This window comes from Eleginops maclovinus, chromosome 17, assembly GCF_036324505.1.
Source record: "Eleginops maclovinus isolate JMC-PN-2008 ecotype Puerto Natales chromosome 17, JC_Emac_rtc_rv5, whole genome shotgun sequence".
NCBI lineage: Eukaryota > Metazoa > Chordata > Actinopteri > Perciformes > Eleginopidae > Eleginops > Eleginops maclovinus.
Genome location: NC_086365.1, coordinates 11,409,219 through 11,429,602, shown reverse-complemented (window position 1 = coordinate 11,429,602; position 20,384 = coordinate 11,409,219). Strand labels below are relative to the sequence as shown.

General features: G+C 40.8%; 1 protein-coding gene across 5 annotated transcripts in view; it reads right to left on the bottom strand.

Moving 5' to 3' along the window:
- The window catches only part of tbc1d22a (TBC1 domain family, member 22a), a 105,002-nt gene that overhangs the window by 80,483 nt on the left and 4,135 nt on the right, over nucleotides 1-20,384 (bottom strand). For all 5 annotated transcript variants that reach the window (XM_063906035.1, XM_063906034.1, XM_063906037.1 and 2 more), the window contains 2 exons: nucleotides 17,180-17,362; nucleotides 1,161-1,231 (listed from right to left, as the gene is read on the bottom strand). In XM_063906035.1, the coding sequence (XP_063762105.1) occupies nucleotides 1,161-1,231; nucleotides 17,180-17,362 (254 nt within the window). The remainder of the gene's footprint in view (nucleotides 1-1,160; nucleotides 1,232-17,179; nucleotides 17,363-20,384) is intronic.

The window sequence follows — 20,384 nt, the reverse complement described above, 5'->3', positions numbered from 1 at the left end:
ATAAAGCTAGGAGCAGGAGGTGAGTAGCTTAGAGATTTGAAACCTAGAGAAACAGCTAGCAAATATCTCGCCAAACCTACATAATCTGGCTCCAATACTTCTTTAACGCTGAATTACTTTGAACTGTAGAACTGTTCCTTCTAATCCCAGAACCATGTCATGTTTTACCCGTCAATCCCTCATTTTATCTGCACTCTATTTGTGAACCCGGTGTGGTTCCTTCACCCTCCTTCAGGCGGTCAAGCCATCATTTATTCAGGCCGCAGGGCAGCTGTGCTTTGAAAGCCCGAAGTCTGAAGCAGTGTTCACGGGCGGCATGTTGACACGAGGAGAACACGAATGAACACACACCAGCCACACATGCATGCACGCGTTACCTATATGGTGCGAACAAAGACGGACAAACATGCACGATTGAGCGCAAACCTAAAAAAAAAACTTTAATGGGGTATTATCTATGGTACATTAGACACACACACACACACAACGTGAAAGTGATGAGTTCCCCTTCCTGTCGTATCCCACGTACCTGGCAATACCTTGCAACTTCATACGGCATTATAAAACTCCACTTCACTAGAGTACCAAACAAAGCAGTCGTTAAAAGTGAAAGCACCCAGTTGGTTACCTCCCACCACCAAAAAAAAACACACACACACACACACACACACACACAAACAAACCTTTAATGGCATCTTTTCTGCGGCACATTAGCCATTGTGTGGTAATTAATGGGAGAGTCATGGTGTTCAAAAAGCCAGTCTTCTCTCTGCAGACTAAGAGCTGTACAGCGCAACAATGGCTTAATGAGTAAACACACCGCGTGTCTCATGAATAAATTATTTGTGCCTCGCAATTAATTTTCCCTATTGAAGTTGGAAGAAAAAAAGGCAGGGACTTCATAAATCACAAATGGGAGGGTGTGTGGAGAGAGGACATGAAGGCCACTTTTTGTGAGTGTGCCGAGGTAAGATCCTATGCAACTTTATTATCCGTGCAATATCTGTGTGTGCATTTGTTGGGTCTGAGTTTACTCTTACAGGGTACATTAAACCGTACATACACCAATAAATGCTTGTTTCAATGTGTCTGCTGGTGTCTGAATGCTCCTTTCTATGTGTACAGCACGTGTGTCTGAGTTTGAGGTTTGGAAAACTTACCGAAAGGAGCTTCCACGTTATCGGTCGGACCTGTCGTGGGATTCCAGACCAGCTGAGTTTCCGTAGCTCCTCTGTAAATCAAAAGCAAAAACACAGGAAGGGCCTCTTTAGATTCTCCATAGACACTTTACATTTCTTCCAACTGATCAACCAATAAATAGCAGGCTGATAATCATCCTTACGGCTCATTGTCTGGGCTTGATCAAACCAAAGACTGCATTGTGAAGCTGTGCCGGAAATGTAAACAACTTTAAATTTCAGGTATTGATGATGGAATGTTCATATTTTGTTCTATGACATAAAATACATCAATAATTTGTGAATATGCAACTTCAAAAAAAATTGGTTGCCAACAAGGGGATTTAAGATACTTCTAAACATCCTCACACCGACCCTTTAGCTTAGCGGTGGTTAGCTTTTTACCTCTAATGATTGCATTTATGCTTCAAAAATCACAAAGTGGTGTTAATATGTGGAGACTATCCGGCTAAACAAAACATGTAAGTATCATAAATGTGTGTTTGCCACAGAGATCATTTTCTGGAATATTCCGAATTGCGAGGGAGCCCTTGAGATACTTCCAGGCCAGCCTACAAAATGATGTCATCAATGCTCCATTCTATGCGGTAATGAATACATATTGTAAAGTCTCATTTAAGACCAGGAAAAGACCACACTTATGCCACTTAGGAAATCCAAAATGGAAGGCAATATCTCGTCTCGTTCCTATCTCTAAATCAATATAGAATCCATATTTTACCAAGCCCTGTTTCATGGTAATAAATCCAGCTTTTCAGCGATTAAAGGCATCAAAATACAATGACACTAAATCCAATCCAAACAGTTACCCAACCATAATTGGATGATGGATACGTCTTCCTTGGACATCTTTCAATAAATCAAATAGCCAACCAACCATGTCCTCACTGCCCAAACTTCAGCTCCTCTTCATCTCTTTTACATCATGGAAATCATCTAATGGGTTTGAAGTGGATTATTAAAAAGAATCTCTGGCGGGCTGTAATGTAAAATAAATCTGAGGGAGAGGTTTAAATGGAACTTTTAGATTGGCAGAGTAGTTCCCGTTGGGTCCATGCAGACCCAGAAAATACGGCCTGATGGTAGGTGCTACACAGACAGCCAATTTTCTGTCTCTCTCTAACACGACATTGTGGAAAGTTTGAAAACCTGCGTATTTATCCTATTTTTGGTGATCCTAGATAACAATTACGCTATTGTGTAAGGTATCATTTTCCAGCTGAAAAATATCACAATTTTAGCTATTGTTTGTTCTGTTACACAATGTTCCCCAATCACATGGATATTCTGATCACAGTAAGTCATTTGGAGGCAAACTTCAGTTCATTTTCAACATCTTTTGGATAATACACACGATATTTCCTTCACATCACATATTCTCCACCCAAATGACTGTTCTGAGAGGAGCGTTAAATCACCGAATGAACTGTCTACCAAGACATGGCAGTTTAGGATATCTATGTGTGCGTTCCTTCAGCAGAGTTCCTTAAAAAGCAGGATGAGTTCTCTCTAACGTTAACTCATCCATTATTCACAGATATATCCTCTTCTGCCGGGCCCTGCGAATATAAACCCCCCCGATTAGCATTCAACAAGACAAGTTGCCACAGCCAAATCTGAAAACGCAATAGAAATCTCTTTGCATGTAATTGCTCTGCTGCTGTTTTACCTGCATTCCAAGAGTGAAGGCGGGAGGGGAAATTGATCCCCGTGCAAATGAAATGGCAATGCCTTAATATACTTTTCTTGGAAAAAGAGAAACAACTGTACTTAATGAATAAGCCGAATTCCTCCTCGACTCTTATTCAGGCTGGGAATTGATAAGCCCTTCGCACGGAGTGAACGATATTGATTACGGCTGCCAAATGACTCTGCCGTGCCTGTTCTTCAAGGTAAATGCAATGGAGAGTCAGAGACAGATAGCGGGATAGGAAATAACAATCAGCTAAACAGCAATGGGCTAAGTCCATTGGCTAAATTGAGTGAAACGCATTAGAGCCTGTTCAGCTGAAGGGAGAAGCTATTTATTCACGATAGTTCCTGCGCATCTTCCACTTAAAATTTCTCCCTTACCTTGTCCCCGGTGAATTTAATTATATAGAAATTCAATACAGTGATCTAGTGTGAGGCACGGCTGTCGGTTCAGAGGGAGTCAGGGCCCCACGGTATGGGAAGGCTCTTGATTATACCAAGGTTACGTGTGCAGCAGCAAGTCGCCACGATGAAAAAAAAGACTCTCGGACACGACTATAAAAGTTGTGTGTGAGCATTAGTGCAGAGAGAGGAAATCTGTTTATTCAAAGAATTTGCCTCTCTTAATCTTTAGCTTTAGCCCTAGTAAGCACTGGACCTTAAATTAAATGTGGCTGTTTTTGTGAGATTGGCACTATAAGGGGAAGCCACCTATTTAACACATTAAAGCTCAATAAAGGTAGAGCTGATTTTCACAGCTACTTTTTATGTATGTGTTTAATGTTGCTAGTTTTTAATGATTTAAAATCAACGCCACCCTGAATTTTAGCCAGGTTTTTGTTGCCTAAATGTCATTTCTGTAAAGTAATTTGTGTCAATAAAAGCTGTTGACATTTTAGTATTTCAGTCCTTATATTATTCAGGCCTTGTGAAGTTTAACTGCTTATGTGCAAACAAGTTGCATTAAGCCTATTGTGGCTCACAATAAATTTGGTTTAGGGAGAAAGACTTCAAGCTTGTAAGTCCAATCTGGAGTCGTGCATTTAGTAAGCGATGAGCCTCGTTACCAGCCAGCGTTCAGAGTTGCATTGTGGGTATTATAAGCAACAAATTGAAGCAGAAGGATGCATGGCATACAAAGGAAAATCTCTGGCTCCCAGCTTTGTATTTTTTATTTTTCACTTTGGCTTTTACTTTGTTTGTGTGATAGCTCTGAAAGAGGACGACAGAGGGGATGACATGTGGTCCCGGGTCAGATTCGAATCCGGGTAGCATTGACGTCCAATAACAAGGACATTATAAGAGGTCAACACTAAATCCATTGGAACCATCTTCTGCCACTTTTCAGAAACACCCAGGAGAACTGTATACCAAGCAATACCTTATGTTTCTGACATGGTATCGTACAATTGACGTCGTGTGATCCCGTCTCTGCGCTCAACTAGTTTCCGGTCCCAGTGTGGTTCATAAAAATGCATCCTTTTTCTTTTTTGCAAGCTCACTACAGACTAATTCCTGAGCCGTGGCAATTGATCGCCTGCTGCACGTCAAAGCATTTATGCGTACATTTATGAAATGTGCAACTTTCACAGCTCCCTATTGCTTCACCTCTTCATTCTTACATTTTTTAATATCCGTACCTCTGTGTATAAATTCATATGCCTTAATCCTGACGGCGTCTTTCTCTCAGACAGAGAGAGAGAGTGGCAGCCGCAGTAAAGTTATGTAGAAGGCACTTACAACAAAGTCCAACACTTTTAAGGGGGGGATCATTATGTGCACCATTACATTCATTACTCTCCCAATAGCCAGTCAAGGGTGTCTCTCCTCCTGCCTCGCACCTTTTGAACCTTCATTTGCACTGTCAGACAAAGAAATGAGTCCATGAATCTTGTGGACTCGGGCTTAATTAAACTATGTTATATTTCCCCCTACCCGGCATTAATCTCACCACGGGGGGGGGGGGGGTTAAAGAGAGGAGGGGTGAAAGGACGTGAGTTGGCTAATCGACTTTACATTGTGATGCTGCAGTGATCTCCAGCAAGCCTCGTCCCCTTTGGTCGAACACTTTGTATTCCAGATAAGGCCGGAGAACAACAAATGTGTGCCCTGAGGATGTTTGTATGTAGAAGGAAGTGTGCAGGGAAAGGGCAAAGGGCACATATTTGTAGCATTTGACCAACAGAACAAGCAGATGTGCCCGTTAGACCCATATATCACTGACCGAAAAAGAGCACACACAGCCTTTACTCATGTCTACCAAACCCTCTCCAGCAGAGAGATGGACCACTGCAGAATCTAAATCACAGTTACTGCAGCCCAGATGCTGCTGGTACTACTGATGCACTGGCACAGGACATGAAGGGACAATGGTCGTATTCTTCCAATCCACATATTGGAATTATTCCTGAGGTAAAATGCTGCAGATGTTATCTTTTGACTGGTTTTAAGATAATTTACTTCTGGTTTTTATAGCTTTGCTCTGAGCAAATGGGTGGAAACTCAACTTAATGTAGACTTTAAACAATCTGCTTTTTTATTTGCAGCCATCAAGCATTGGTGTATGCTAGCAGTTGAGCTTAAAACATGCAGACATTCACTTTCTTTCCCATGGTGCAAAAAAAATGGAAAGCAACAAGTCTTGACCGCAATACCTTATAACCCTATTTAGTTTTAATTGGAAGCAAAGCAAAGCATTATAGTTCTGATAAATATGCAAGTATAGGGGGGAGGTGTAGACTATAGGATTTAAGCCTTTGCACACTATTTACTTGTACAAAAATGAATGTTAACACACTACAGGAAGTGGAAACCCCCTCTTTAAATAACACAAATAGCTAAATCTCTCTTAAGATGAATGTTGTTTTATGCATAGTCATTGTTTAATAAAGACATAATACCATGATCCATTGGAAAAATGGAACATATAGTGCTTTATTCTAATGCAAATATACTCTCATGTAACTGTATTCATATCCCTATTTCCTTAAGTCTTACTCTACAGCTACACTCATCTCCACTGCAGTTTCAGAGGCATAATTTCAGAGAAGTAAAGTCTCCGCAGTGGGCAGAGACAGAGAGGGCAACATGAGCATAGTTGACGTACAGGCTAAATTGCAGATGTCGTTTCATTAGTAAGAGGCTAGCTCATCTCTCAGAAAGCATATATGGCTCTCTAGGGCATCTCTCGTGCATTCCGAATGAGACAGCTCCAATGGAATAAATTAAAGGCATTTCATGACATTTTGAAAATTAATCTGCTGGTTTTTTTGGCGGGTACTTCTCACATAGATGGGGTTGGGGAAGTTTCTGCGACTGCCCCGGAGGCGGCGAGGGACTGGCTGTTCCCTTCAGTTTCGTTGAGCAAACAAGCCATTTTCTAACGGACACATTTGTCACTCCTCTCTATACAAAAATAACTTCTAATTGATGCTGTAATAGACATTCCTTTCTCGACAGGAACAATGCAGCGGCAACCCATTAAAGTGAAACATCAATTTACAGTCAATTCACCCCACAGGCAATCATTTGAGAGCGTACATTTTAAAAGTGCAAGCGGGGGCAAGGAAACACAGAATTCCCCTTTTGGGACCAATGAAGTACCACATTATTATATAAACATGCTTTGGAATTAGTGTGATAAGTATTGTGGGTGTTTGTCATGCTGGCAGGCGCGGCGCTGAGGGGATTAGTCTGAAGAGACGGTCCCAACCCGGCAGGAAGCTTTATTCCTCGCTGGCATTAAAACACCTGTAACATCAGCAATGTGCAAGTCAAGGGCAACTGCCGCCAGCCCTTTCCTCGGTGCGTCGACTGTATTCCATTATGCATGAACTTACAGGGGTGCACTTTGTGTTGGCTGGAGTTAAGCTGGGGACCACAGGGGGTGATTAGGACACCATGTACCTTCTGTTGAACACCCCACAACAGCTGCTCTGATGCGGGACTCTCCGAGGTAATGGACGCCCAATGACTCTTGAAACATTCGGAGGGCAAAATATAAATAAATATCATGTTTGTACCTAGTTTAAGCCAAAAAACCTAAAACAGCCAATTATAAAAAGGTTGGTTAATGTTCTCGATTAGTGTTTATTATTTAGTCTTAGCTGTGTGTAAGCCGACCTCGCAGGGCGATGTTTTTAACATGCTTTTTTACTTCAGGCCTAACACTCCAAAATGCAAATATAATACATTTAATATCAAAAGGACAAACAAATGCATCAATATTTTTATTTGAGACGATGGAACAAGTGAACGTCTGTAGTTCCAAAACAACAAATGATTGATTATATAAAAACAGTTTAGTCTTTTTTTTTAAACGTCCAATTTAACAATGAAATAACTAGTTGCCGCAGCTCTATTATGGATATGTGATCAATGACTTGAGGTTCGATGCCTGAAATAAGGTCTGTAGTTAAAACAACGCTGAACGTTAGCCGCCTTTAGCTTAGCGATGGTGATGCGGAGCCATGCGTACGTGATGAAGTTCGTTAATAGCGCAACGTTCAATTTTACTTCTTCTGATAGTTTCACTATCTATAGGTTTCACTATACTCAGGGAGTGGCCAGGTGAGGGCAACAAGTTAGAGGGTAAAAAACCAAATGGAGATAGTATGAGAGTGTGTATAAGTGATTGTAAGTGTAATAGTGTGTTCCTGCACTTCTTCTCCCATGTCTGCCTGTATACTTGGCTTTCAGTCAGTCCACCTGCCAGTGTGCACGGTTCTGTGGCAAGGCCAGTGAGAAGGATGGAAGACGGCGAGAGGCGCTGTCAGTCAGTGCTGGCTGAGCAGGGAGCTGACAGCAGCAGGAGGGAGGACGGTTGGCGGGCCGGAGCCATGCACTATTCAGGCATCATTCAGACGGAGCGCGACCACTGGGGCAAAACACCACAAGGTTCCTCGGCAACATGCGCGCACGGGAATACCACACGCACCTGCCCAAACTGGGGTTGGTATCAGGAAGCTTCCTCACCAAATCCAAGACAATTCACGACACTGTTTGCATGAACGGCGTTCAAAACCAAGTGCCACAACAATCAGTCATTGGACCTGTTCCTTTAAAATACGTACAACCTATATATTATTAGAGTTGAGAGCATTTATTCAAAAGTACAGTATTTAATCTAACATTCTATTTTATACGTTTCTTATTCCTGCAACTTACTTGGATAATTTATGTCAACTTCCCTATATCGTGTTTTTTATCCTTTCATTTTAAGTATGTCATATGCTGTGGTGGAATGTAATAAAGTACAATTAGCGAAGTATTGTACTTAAATCCAATTTTGAGGTAGCTGTACTCAAACTAAGTAATTCATGCATCAATATTCATAATAAAGTACTTTCATACATTTGATTCTGAAAGGGGCCATTACACATAACAAGTACGTTTAGTAATTTAAGTATATTTTGAAGTCAATACTTTTGTAATTTTAATTTAGTAAGATACTCAATGTTAGACTTTTACTTGTAATAGTATTTTAAAAAACGTAGTATTGTTACTTTTACTTCTAAAGTACTTCCTCCACCACTTATTGTTGCATTGTTTGAGGAGCCTGGGACTTTTTATATTCAGATATTCATTGCCAAAACAATGCTGTGGCTATTGTGCATATAACAATAAAGTGTTTGAGTGTTGAATCCCCTGTGATACCCATGAAAGTATTGGATAATAAAGCTGTGCTGAATAGCGGGGTAAATGCCACCCCGCTCTTCTTGTAAAAGGCGTTGTACCTGTGTCATCGGAAGCTATTTTGCCATTGAGGTCAAAAAAACAATACAATCAGGACGGACACCTTCATCATGCAGTTTAATAAAAAGTTAAGCTCCCCTCCTATAAACCTTGAACGCTGGGAGAGAGTCCTGAACGGTCTAACTCATACAGAGGACAAAGTGATGGCGCCGGGGAGCAGACGGCTCATAAACTAATGGGACTCTTGTAAAAAGATACTCCCCCCTGGATTATACCTGCTCAGGAGGCCTGATGGATGGCCCAGATGGCTGGGAGAGGACACCGAGCATAGAGGAGCATACAGGTGTGAGAATTAGTGTGAGAGAATGTGTGATATAAAAAAATCTTGTATAGTCAATTCCCAGAGGCTTTCTTTGCGGTGAACTGATTCACATGGAGCAGGTTCCAGAATATGTGACCTGGTGACATTTTTTAAAGATAAGCATTAATTAAGATATGTACGATTACTTCTTTTTTTTGTAAACAGGTAATCATTTCATTGGATAGATCCAAATTTCAGGTATTTTAGAAAACAATCCATTTATATGCAAAAAAAATGTTTTGCTCGTCCATAGAAACACCCTCTGTCTGAAACCAGGGCCCGGTCTGTAAATAAAGGAGTCTGAGGGTGGCATTGCAGGCTGGAGGGGAGACATACTTTTGGATTCTAGCCTTTGCAGATCATTTACATTCACAGAAACCTATAAAACACATTACAGGAGAGGGGAAATAATAAAAAAACATATTAAGGCTCCCTCTAAAACTGAATATTTTGCTGCCTTGTGGGATCTATGGGTTTTGAGTCCTTTCTTATGGCGATACATTAATCAAAATGCGCAGCTGTAAACTATTTCAAGTTATTGCTTATTTCTCTGGGTGTTGGGTTGTCATTTGTAATAAAGTAAGACAGTAATTTACCATTTATGTGCAATATATATATATATATATATATATATATATATATACAAACACCGTTAATAACTGCAATAAATACCTGGCTCAGAACTGTTTCTGAGGTCTATTTTTGTGTATTTTGTAAAATTGTGTCATTTTTGTACATATGTTTGTATCTTGGGTGACATATGAAGCTGTCTTTGGCTCTTTGCTGTAAGAAAGGAACATTTCCCCTCTGTGGGACGAATAAAGGTATTCTGATTCTGATAATTTGCTAACTTAAGGAAAGAAAAGAAAAGGGTTGCATCGTTAACGTGTGTACATTCATTATAGCCTTTAAGGGTCAAGTAGACCGAGCAGAATTAATCAAAACAGTGATATGTCTAATCTGGTTGGCCCTTTTTACTTCCATAAGTAAATATAGAAAATAAACTGCTGATTTTTAATGCCTTCCCCTGGATATAAAGCAGCCCGGTGCCAAGCAGAGAACAGGTGCGGACTGTAAGTGTGTTCAGTGAAGCTTCACTTAGAAAAGAAAAGATGAAAAATTCACAAGGAAGACCACCGTGTAACATCTGAGTAAACTCATTCAGACAAGCTGGGAGGCTACTGACACAGGAGACAGCTGGAGGTTGGACCAACCTTATTAAGTCAGGTGTTTTGCCTGGGGACATGTAGCAAGCAGCACACACACACATACATGAACATTAATGCACAGATGCATACATATGCCAGTGACTGGTAAAAAGAACACACAGGGTTCAATATTTTGTGTTTCTATCCACTTTCTAATACAATAACCTACAGTGCATTCATTTTTTCCTACACACTTTAGTCAAATGCTTCTCCCTGTACTGTTTCCCAGAGATTTACCTATGTGGACAGTAATGCTGCATTATCTCTTCTTCTACACTTCCCGAGCCTGCGACACACACCCCTGAAATTGTCACACATGGACAGCGCTTTCAAACGCGGCATTAGGGCCGAGGTAAATTGAATTACATCGCCACTTCCCACTTTGATGGCGGCTATTAACTCTGCAAACAGCGCTGATGCTAAGCCTATCATATGGTGGCTGCTGTGTAACAGGATTGTAGCACTGCGGAGTGTGCCGAGTGTGCGGAGAGCGAACTGTGGCAGAAAAGTGGCAGGCCTCCTGACTGTAGATGCTGCAGTGAGGGGTGATGGGAGCTAGGGAGAAGCGTGCCTTAGTGAGGTGTAACAAAGAGCTGCAGCACCCCCAACAGAGGGGAGAGAGACACACACAGGCAGCAAGGCAAGGAAAGTGTGTTTTATTGTGGACAAGAATGAATGTGTTCTTATGTGATTTTGGGTGTGGATTTTATAATGATTGACACCCTAGTGTGGGGGTACATGTCCGAGCGGAACTGAACTGAAAGAGAGAAGAGGAAGACAAACAATAAAAGCAACTTATAGAAAAGGGAAGTCAGACATGGAGTCAGGATAAATGACCAAGAAAGGGGAAGAGGGTGAAAGGACCATTGCCATAGCAACAGCAGTATTTCTGCCATCCAGCGATGACTGCTGCATGTCAGATGCCAGATCTCGGCCTTGAAATCAATTAAAAAGGAAAAAAAGACATGCCGGGAGTCCGTCACTCTGACAGTGTGACTCACAGCGTGTCATTGAGCAAGTGGCTTATAGAAAGTATACATCATTACAGAGTCGAGGGGAAACACACACTACAAATCTGCCACGTACACAACCTCATCTTGAATTTTTAAAGGAGCTAAAAAGTATTAAAGAGGCCCTAGTTTACCTTTCCTGAAGTGTGTTACTTCCCTCCAGAGGGAGTTTCTCTCCCAATAATGTGATCCGAACATCAACATTTGTTTAATGAGTCCATCTGTCACAACATTGTTAAATTAATGCAGAATATCATTAAGCTGATAACTGCTGTATCTCATAGGGTAATTATACAAAGATACAAGAGTACTTAACGAGTCCCTATCAGGTTTTGGGGGCTTTTCCCTTTCCTGTAGTGTGAAATATGGGTTTTAGTGCATGTAAATGGTCTGCAAAGGCTAAATTCAGATAGTTCCCTTCCAGAGGGAGTTTCTCTCCCACTCACTCCCCCTCTGCCTGAAACTCCTCCATTAGACTTTTACTTCCAGAACATAGTGACATCACTATCTCAAACAGGTGTTTCTATTTGCTAGCGCTCCAACACACTGTATGTGGTAGGTTAGGGGCGGGACATCTCTTGACCAACCACATCAAAGCACACTGGGCTCTGGTTTCAGACAGGGGGTGAAAAGAGGAAAATAAAGAGCTTTTCGAAACATTAAAGCATGTAAACATGTCACAGTAGAGGCACAATATACAAATATGAATGAGTATAATATGTCCAATAACAAGTATTTACAAATATGTTAGGCCACCATAGTGTCAGCACGTTTTATAAAAGGTTCTGGAACTAAACAAACAAAACTAAGAACTTAAAGTCCCCAATGATTCATTAAAAGATGTTGGTAATTGGCTTCATATTCAAGCATATTCCACCAATCTGGCAGCCAATGTGAAAATGTTGAACCTCTTCTCAAAAAAAAACTGTGCTGCATTAACCAGAAGTCAAACTCGTCAATGGACTGGCTAAAAAGTCTGTTCTCTTTTCCCTCAGTATCTGAAACGAGTCCCTGTTCAGTGTCTGAGCGTTCAGTGGGCGTTGCGTTCAGGTTCACTCAGCAGACAGGCTCGCCTCAGGACATCAGGAATAATTAGCTGAAATCAACCCGACATCAATCACCTTGCTCTCACCACACGCACAGGTCACCTTCTACACGACCTTACATGCTAAACAGGCCGCTGACACAACCTGTCGCAAGGCTCAATGGAGAGAAAGAGGGGAGGAGAGGGAGAGAAAGGCAGACTGACAGGGATGTTCAGTATGTGTGTGTAAATGGTAAAGAAATCAGCTCTAACAAAGAGTGGGATTATATTCTGCAAGTCATGTGTGTCTTTTGGTTGATTGTAAAGTTGTTTGAAGAGATAAGGGGATCCTCGGTGTTGTCCTTATTTATTCAATATTATTATTATTAGTTTTCTCATTTTTTGAATTGCTTATACTAAATAAATAAATAATAATATTTAAAAATATTATGCGAGTGTTAACAGGATCATGAAGGCAAGTTGGGAATATTAAAGATGATCAAAATCTGAATTATTGGGTTAAATTGGGATTTTTTTTAACATTTAAAATAAAAATAAAAAGATGAATAAACAAAATATGTCTTAAAAAAAATGGGAGAAAAACATCCATACAAACGTAAGAAGTTAAATTAAAAACAGATATTAATACAAACATAAGTTAAAAAGGAATATGTCAAAAATAAATATATATATATATTAATGTAATGCACAAAAGAGTTAATGTATGAATGGTAAAAAAAAAGGATAGAATAATAGGTTAAATTATTTAATAGATAATTAAATAGAATATTATTACATAAACATCATAAATTAAAGTAAAATGATGTACATTGTACTACAATAAATAACAAATATATTACAATAAATACAGAGGTTTGTTATTATTAATAAGATATAATGCTGAATTGAGTGCTAGTGCTAGGCTTTTGACTAATAAAACACAGATAATTGAGAACATGGAGAAGTGTATTCAAGCCTCCGAACTGTTGCCTTTTTCACCATACAATCCCTTCAATTCAATCCAGTTCAGCAGGAGTATTTTAATATCACTTAAAGCATGAATAGGAAAACTCTGCTTCACCCTCTGACACAACTAAAGAAAGCCTTTCACACAAAGTGGAGGTAGCTGTTATTTTAAGTAACAGTCTATCATTTTAGAAAATCACAGATCAATCACAGAGTGACCAACACGGTCGGAGGGAGACCAACACGCCTTCGGACTCCAGAGACCGGCAGTCGAGGGGCTTGGCCCAAAAACATGGCTGCCTCTGCAATTAATTACACGTCCAAGAGAGGAACCAACCAATGGATCATCGCGGCCCTGCTCTCCCTTTGAGCTCAAGGACAGTCACAGTTTCTCTTTTACGTAAGGGGGGGGGCGGCGGCGTCATCCCCTGCTGACAGTGTCCACTTCTACGTGTGGGAGTTAGAGTGTGTCACAGACGCCCTGTGGGGAAAATGCCCCTCAGCTTTCAGGACTAGGATGAATCCGTCTGGTCATCTTCCGGATGTGTAGTTGGTGAAATAAGTGTGTATTATTAAACATAATCAAAGACTTCTAAACCAAGATGCAAACATAAACTACGAGCAAGCATTGGTTTTATTTATTTTGCAGTATTATTTTACAGTACGCTCTAATGGTCACCATTCCTCTTTTAAATTCTCATCTATATCCCATCCTTTGCTGCTGCCATGACCCAATTTCCCCATGGGGATCATTAAAATTTCATCTTATCTTATCTTATCTGCTCCCTTCCCTTATCACCCCTCATCACCCCCCCCCCCCCCCCCCCCACCTCCCAAAGCCTTCTCTTAATTATGTCCTGTGAATGAAGTTCATCTTTCATGCTGCCAGCAGCCGGCAGCGTGGCTCGCCCCGTTCTGGGCTATCTAATCACGGCGCGGAGACTAAACTAAATTTAGACAGCCGGCTTGTGATGCCTGGCGGGGCCCTAATGGGGGCTGACACCTCGAGACACTCTGCTGATGTACAGGGTTCACTCGCGACCACCGTTGACTAACGCTGACGTCTTGGGAAACTGTTTGTTTTGTACCAAAAGTTTTCAAGGGGATCGCGCTTGGAGGTGAAGCGTGTGCTGACTAAGGCCGTTCAGACTTAATGTAATGCAGCATTTACATTTCAGGAGCTTAGCCAATGCTCGTTTGTGTTTGTGTGTGTGTGTGTGGGTGTGTGTGTGTGTGTGTGTGTGTGTAGCTCAAAGTAATCTATATGTGGCATCTACAAACTGGCGACAAGTGGTACAAACACACACACTTTTATTGGTATTCTAAACCAATCAGCCACATCTTTTGACAGAAAAATGCTTTGTGGATGCAGGTTAAGAAACAACATGAACTGAGGAATATCTCAGTGTTTAAATTAGGGCTGTCACAGTTAACGTGTTAAAAATGCAAACTGCCATTAATGTGCGCATGATTTCTGACCCCTCGGCCCGCTCCGTAGTTTGTAAAATCAGCAAACATTGTGAATAGCGAGCAGAAACAAGCCTTTAACGGAGAGGGAACAGTTCAGCTTCAAAGCACCGCCAGATGGTTCTCCAAAACACCACGGTTATATTTACTGTCAGTGTGAATCCAGCTTCCACCGGAGTACGTCGTCTTAAACACCACTTGCTGGCCGAGCGTACAGCTACTGCAGATAGCGCCCCAACCCTCACTAAAGGCAGACCATGCATGGACAATGTATATATTAAATGATGCATTATGACTATTGATGCATGTGTTCATCACAGCTGGTAAAGGTGGAGCTACTTTTAATGACTTGATAAATCATGTGATTAATCGGTTGACAGCCCGAGTTTAAATACAAAGAATTCAAGGGAACTTTGTCACTTCCTGAAAAATGAAAGCCTGTGTAAAAATAAAAAGGTGACATTTTGTAGAAGGTCTGCATAACGGGGCGAATACACGCAATGTTTTTCATTTATAGAAACTGCTTTTGGACCAAGGTTAGTGCTCTCTAGCTGCAAACTAATTATGTAAGCAGAAAAGTCTCAAGAGTCAGTATAGGATAGCTAAATGATATGTTAGGTCATTTAGCTCAACCTTAAGCACACACAAGTTAATTCTTTAATAACCAAATGTAAAAAAACGGTGGTGTCACAAAAGTCCAGTATCAGTCCGTCTATAATGAGCAATTCTTACAGTCAACGTCTTACAGTCACGGGAGTATGTCAAACAACGGAGAAGATTAAAACTAAAATATACTCAAACAAGAAAATCCTACAAAAGGCTCCTCTCTAATAATAGCCTCGGATGAATGTCTGGTAGCCTCTGCCGCTGTGGTGAATTAGGACCGCAGCCACTATTTGGGAATGGAGGCTACGGTATTTAAACTGTGTCATTTCTGCGCTGAAAGAACTCCCGACACACTCCTTTTGTGTTAAGCATATTTAGGGTATTTAGACAGGCGCATAACCCATTCTCTTGCTAAGCACTGCACTTTTATAATTCTCTCCTCCGGTCTTACTTCATGCTCCCCTTCTGTCAGGCGTACTCAACACACACACACACGATGCGGCAATTCACAATGCAACCGCATCCTTAATGTTTTTCTTATCTTAACACGGAACATATCTGAACTTAAATAGGCTTTTTAAATTGATCCTACTCTCCACGAAACTCATATTCACGAGTCAGTCTCTGTGCCTCCCCAACTTCAGCAAAGCTTTTCTTTTCACACCAAGCACAGATTCTATGTCCTCATAATTCTGGCCCACCATTGAGTAAGACGTATGCTATGTTTACATTAGGCAGCATGTGCTTGTCCTTTGCAAATATCACATCAGGTCAGGGAGTTGTTCTTTGTGTCTGTATCTGGTATTTCAACAGCCATACTGACCGTCAAAAAGTTTTTTAAAAATCCAAATGCCTGTAAAGAAATATATAACAATGTTTAATCACATATGCTTAGGCCTTTGACTGGTATGGCATGACATCAGATATGATATATGTCTGATATAGATATATAGTGTTTAGCTCACAGAACAAAAAATCTGGCTGCATATTTTTCATTTTCCATTTTTGAAAGTATTGATTATTTAATTATATAATTATATCTATTTATTAAAATGTTTTTAATAATTATATATCATTTAAAAACATGTATATGTATCATAGTTTGATTATTAAGATTATTATTACTATTTGTATTTATTTTTGGGTTTGTTTTATTGTTATTATTGTTATTGTTATTATGGCACGTTTATTTACTGCCTAAAAAAAGATCTCAGTGATCGTTATTTAAACTGTTTGGTTTTTTTTGTTGGTTTTTTACAAGGGTTGACCTATGCAATGGATGTAACTTGAAATATGATTTTTGTTTTGCTTCAGAAATCATTACTTTGTGACCTTCATTCTATGCAGCCTTACCTTTAAAAACGATGTAAAATACTCCTGCGATTCGGGCAGCTTCTGCTTCTAACAGCGGGCTTAAGCGTTCCATTACACAACATTGTGTTTATAAATGATGGATTGCTCTCTGGCTGGATCTTAACGTAACCGTGTAGCCTCAGACAGGTTCATTTCGCACACTCTTCCGATAGACACTTTGATGTCGTTAATCTTCTGAAACTATGTGATTGATGCACCGGGTTAGCGTAGCGGTTGCCAAAAGTTAGTTTCAGAGGACACAAAGTCGCCTCTGAAGAGGGAGGTCCGCGAGGATTTCATGGCCACTGGGATGGCAGTGGTAGCAAAGTCTCTGGGGTTGGATAAACAATAAAGGCCTGTCGTTCGGATAGAACAAAGGCCTGTCATTTGCTTTTGTTGTTGGTGGTATTTTTTCCCCTTGTAATCTGCATGTCCAGATGGCTGAATGACTTCCCCCCTCACATCATCGTTAAAAGCGCGGCGCAGCTGGCAGACCGAGAGAGAGTAAACTAAGAGTGAGGAGCAAAAGGATCGGAAAGAGCTTCGGTAACAAAAAGAAAAAGATCAAATTCAGAGCGAGACAGGGAAATATCACTTACCCAGATCTGTGTTGGGCCCCGCCAGCAACTGTTTGAACTTATCCAGACGGGACGCTTCTCTCTCGGTCATGGCCGGGGTGCCGGATGTGTTCTGGTCAGCCATGCGAGCCACCAGAGGGATGACGGGCGGCCGGTGCGGCAGAGACCGCTGTCTGTGGAGCGATGCATGCTCACCTGCTGCATCTGGAGGGAGGATGAAGAGGCGAGAGAGGGCAAAGGGTTACCCAAACAAACACTCAACAAATAAGAGGGCTTTCAGATAACACGGCAAAGGAAGATCCTTTGGGGGTCATGTTGAAGGCCTAAGTCTTCAGAACATCTGTAAATACAGTCGCACAATGTTGGAGGGCTAAGGTTTTCTGTTTGCATTGTATCTGCCTACGTTTTAAAGTTAGAAATGGCAGCTTCAAAATGACTGTTCAGCTACTCCAATTTGAACATCAGCATGCAGGGTTTTGTCATTTCTTTTACTGTCCTTTTTTTGAGGAGGAAGTATAGAAACCGTAACTCGGCATTTATTTGTTGTTTGACATTAAGACCTATTATTTTCTGCTTCGCTCTAATTCATTATCTTACCTGGAAAGGGTGCGGGGCTGTAATTTTAGCCGGAAGTGCCTTTAGCTCCCTCATACAACGACAATGCTAATGTGCTGGTAAGCAAGTCAATTGTTCAGTGTGTCAGCAGGCTTTGTTAGTAACCCAAAGGACAATTGAGGCTGATGGAAATATCACTTTTGTTGATTTTTGATCAGAAACAAACTTGAATTCTGACCAGATGAAGGCACTTAATCAAAAGTTAAGAGGTATGTACAAGTATTCTAAATAATTCTCAGAGCAAGGATATATTCCGAGCTACAATTTGAAGCTGTTTTAATGGAAGAACTTAATAGTAGTAAAGTTGCAAAGACTATGAATCCCATTATGGATCTAGTAACAAATGTCGTTTTTATGGTTCCTAGCCCGGTGATGATGAAAGCAGTAGCCGTTTGAGTCTTGTTTTGCAATGAGCCGTAGCAGTTACGTTTGTAAAGTAATATGTGTTTCAACTGTGTTTTATAACAGCGAGACAGCCATATTAATTCAGTCTGCCAACGCCACATGTTCCCCCAGATGTGCCAAAATAAGACAGAATGAGACCGAGCTAAACAGTGGCAGCACACAGAACAAGTTATGAACAAGCTGGTGGGGTCGGGACTTTGATGTGGAGAGGGGGATGCTCCTTCTGTCACGCTAGACACTAAGCAAGAGTTCATAAAGACTCTTGTGAACAGCACTGCCAACGTTTCTCAGGGCTCGATCAAACCCCTGCACGTCAGCTGTGTTCGGCAATTAAGAAAACTGGAATGCGGCCGATTTTTAGTCCCTTTTTACAAGAGCAAAATAAAAATCCACAAGCATGTTCCCAATCTGGACTGCTTTATATGCACTTACACAAATGAAATAAGATCATCAAAGCATGCAGACGCTTTTTTGTATTGGAACTTTTTGGGTCATTTTTACACATTTTAGAGTCCATTTAATAACTTTTAACAGTTTAATAAAGACAAGTTAGATGAAGTCAGTAGTTTTTTTGACCTGTTAATCACAGTAAATAGCATGATTGATTACAAGGAAGGAAAAAGATACCTACGTGAAGAGGGTGTATTTTATTGAGATATGTCACATGACACCAGGAACTTCAGATGTCATAATAACCACCAGCTTGTGTGCGTGCGTGCATGCGTGTGTGTGTCACACTCTAACCTGCAGGGCATTACGTATGAGTGCATAATGTAGAAGTATATGGAGAGAGACTGGGCCTCACTAATGAAAGCTATGCTGTCTGCCATTATCTAATTAGACCGGGGCATGTGAGCTATTCCTCGCTGTCATGCTGCACACACAATAGGAGAAGAAAAAAAGGACCAGGATGTGGAGGAAAATCAAATCTAAAAAGAAATGAGACACGGCAATGCAGGCCTACTGTTACTGTGTGTGTCAAGTTGTTTACCCACCTGCCAAGCACATCGAGCGCATGCATTAAGCTGTAGTGTTTGTGTAATATCATAGAGGTGCAGGAAGATGACGTCTTTGCATATTCCTGTGTCTGCACATGATGCGCCGAGGCATGTGTCTTCTCTGAGGAGATAAGAGGAGCTGCCTGAAGGCATTGGCTTCTTATGTTATCTGTATCTAAACAGCGATAGACAGAAAGGCACCCAGTGAGATGACCTGCCAGACAAGAGTCAGCCAGACGGTCACTGTGTAAGGTGTCTGCTGCTATGTGGAGTTATAATCTATAAAGCTACAGTTCTTCAGAGTTTTCCCACATATTAAAAAGTTTAACATGTGGATTTGTTATTGCTTTACAGTGCTGCTGTTCACACACTGAAGGTTTCAGGAGTACAGCCACAGAGCAGTTGTTGTGTAGTAAAGTGTTAAAATAAGGTGGAAGAGAGGCGTCTCCTTCTGCTGCCATCTTTTTCTCTATATACATTTCTAGCAAGAAGACTTAGATTAGGAGTTATTTTGGTGCGAGGAAGAGACAGAAACGTTTACATTATTAAGAAGGTGTGGTTGAGCCTGTCTCTAGGTACAGTATGACGCAAGTGGTGTGATTTGTTGGTTAAAAAAATGACTCCTACTGATAAGGGGGCGTAGAATGGACGGTGAAACCCAAAAGCCAAATCATAAAAACTTGAATCGAATAAGTGATAACGAACAATAATGTATGTAATCAACCTTTAATGTAGCCAACTAAAAGCTTAAAAATAGAGGCTAATTATATTTATTTTTGATTATGTTGATTTACCGTGCAGGTTATAAAGAAATCTCGACTTAAAGATTCTTAAGAGCTCTTATTGCTTCTCCCAACTGTTCACTGTTCACCCAAGACACAGGCTGGCATGTTCTGTACACTCGAAATGATTTCGAATCAAAAGCACGGCACTGGCAGGGGCAGTGTCAGTCATATTTTTGTACAGACTGATAACATCTGCCAAATATGTTCTGCTGATTTTTTTGCCGTTTGAATACAGAACATTCCTGTTGTAACTTGATACTGTTTGAATGTGTTGAGTCGACACGAAGCAGCGTCGAGTCCACCGTAAATTAAATACACTAGATCCGTAATCCTTAACTAATAATATCAAATATATTTCATTCATTTAAAAGTGATATGGTGGCATTCCTACCACATTCAACCCTTATTTACACACATTGGCCA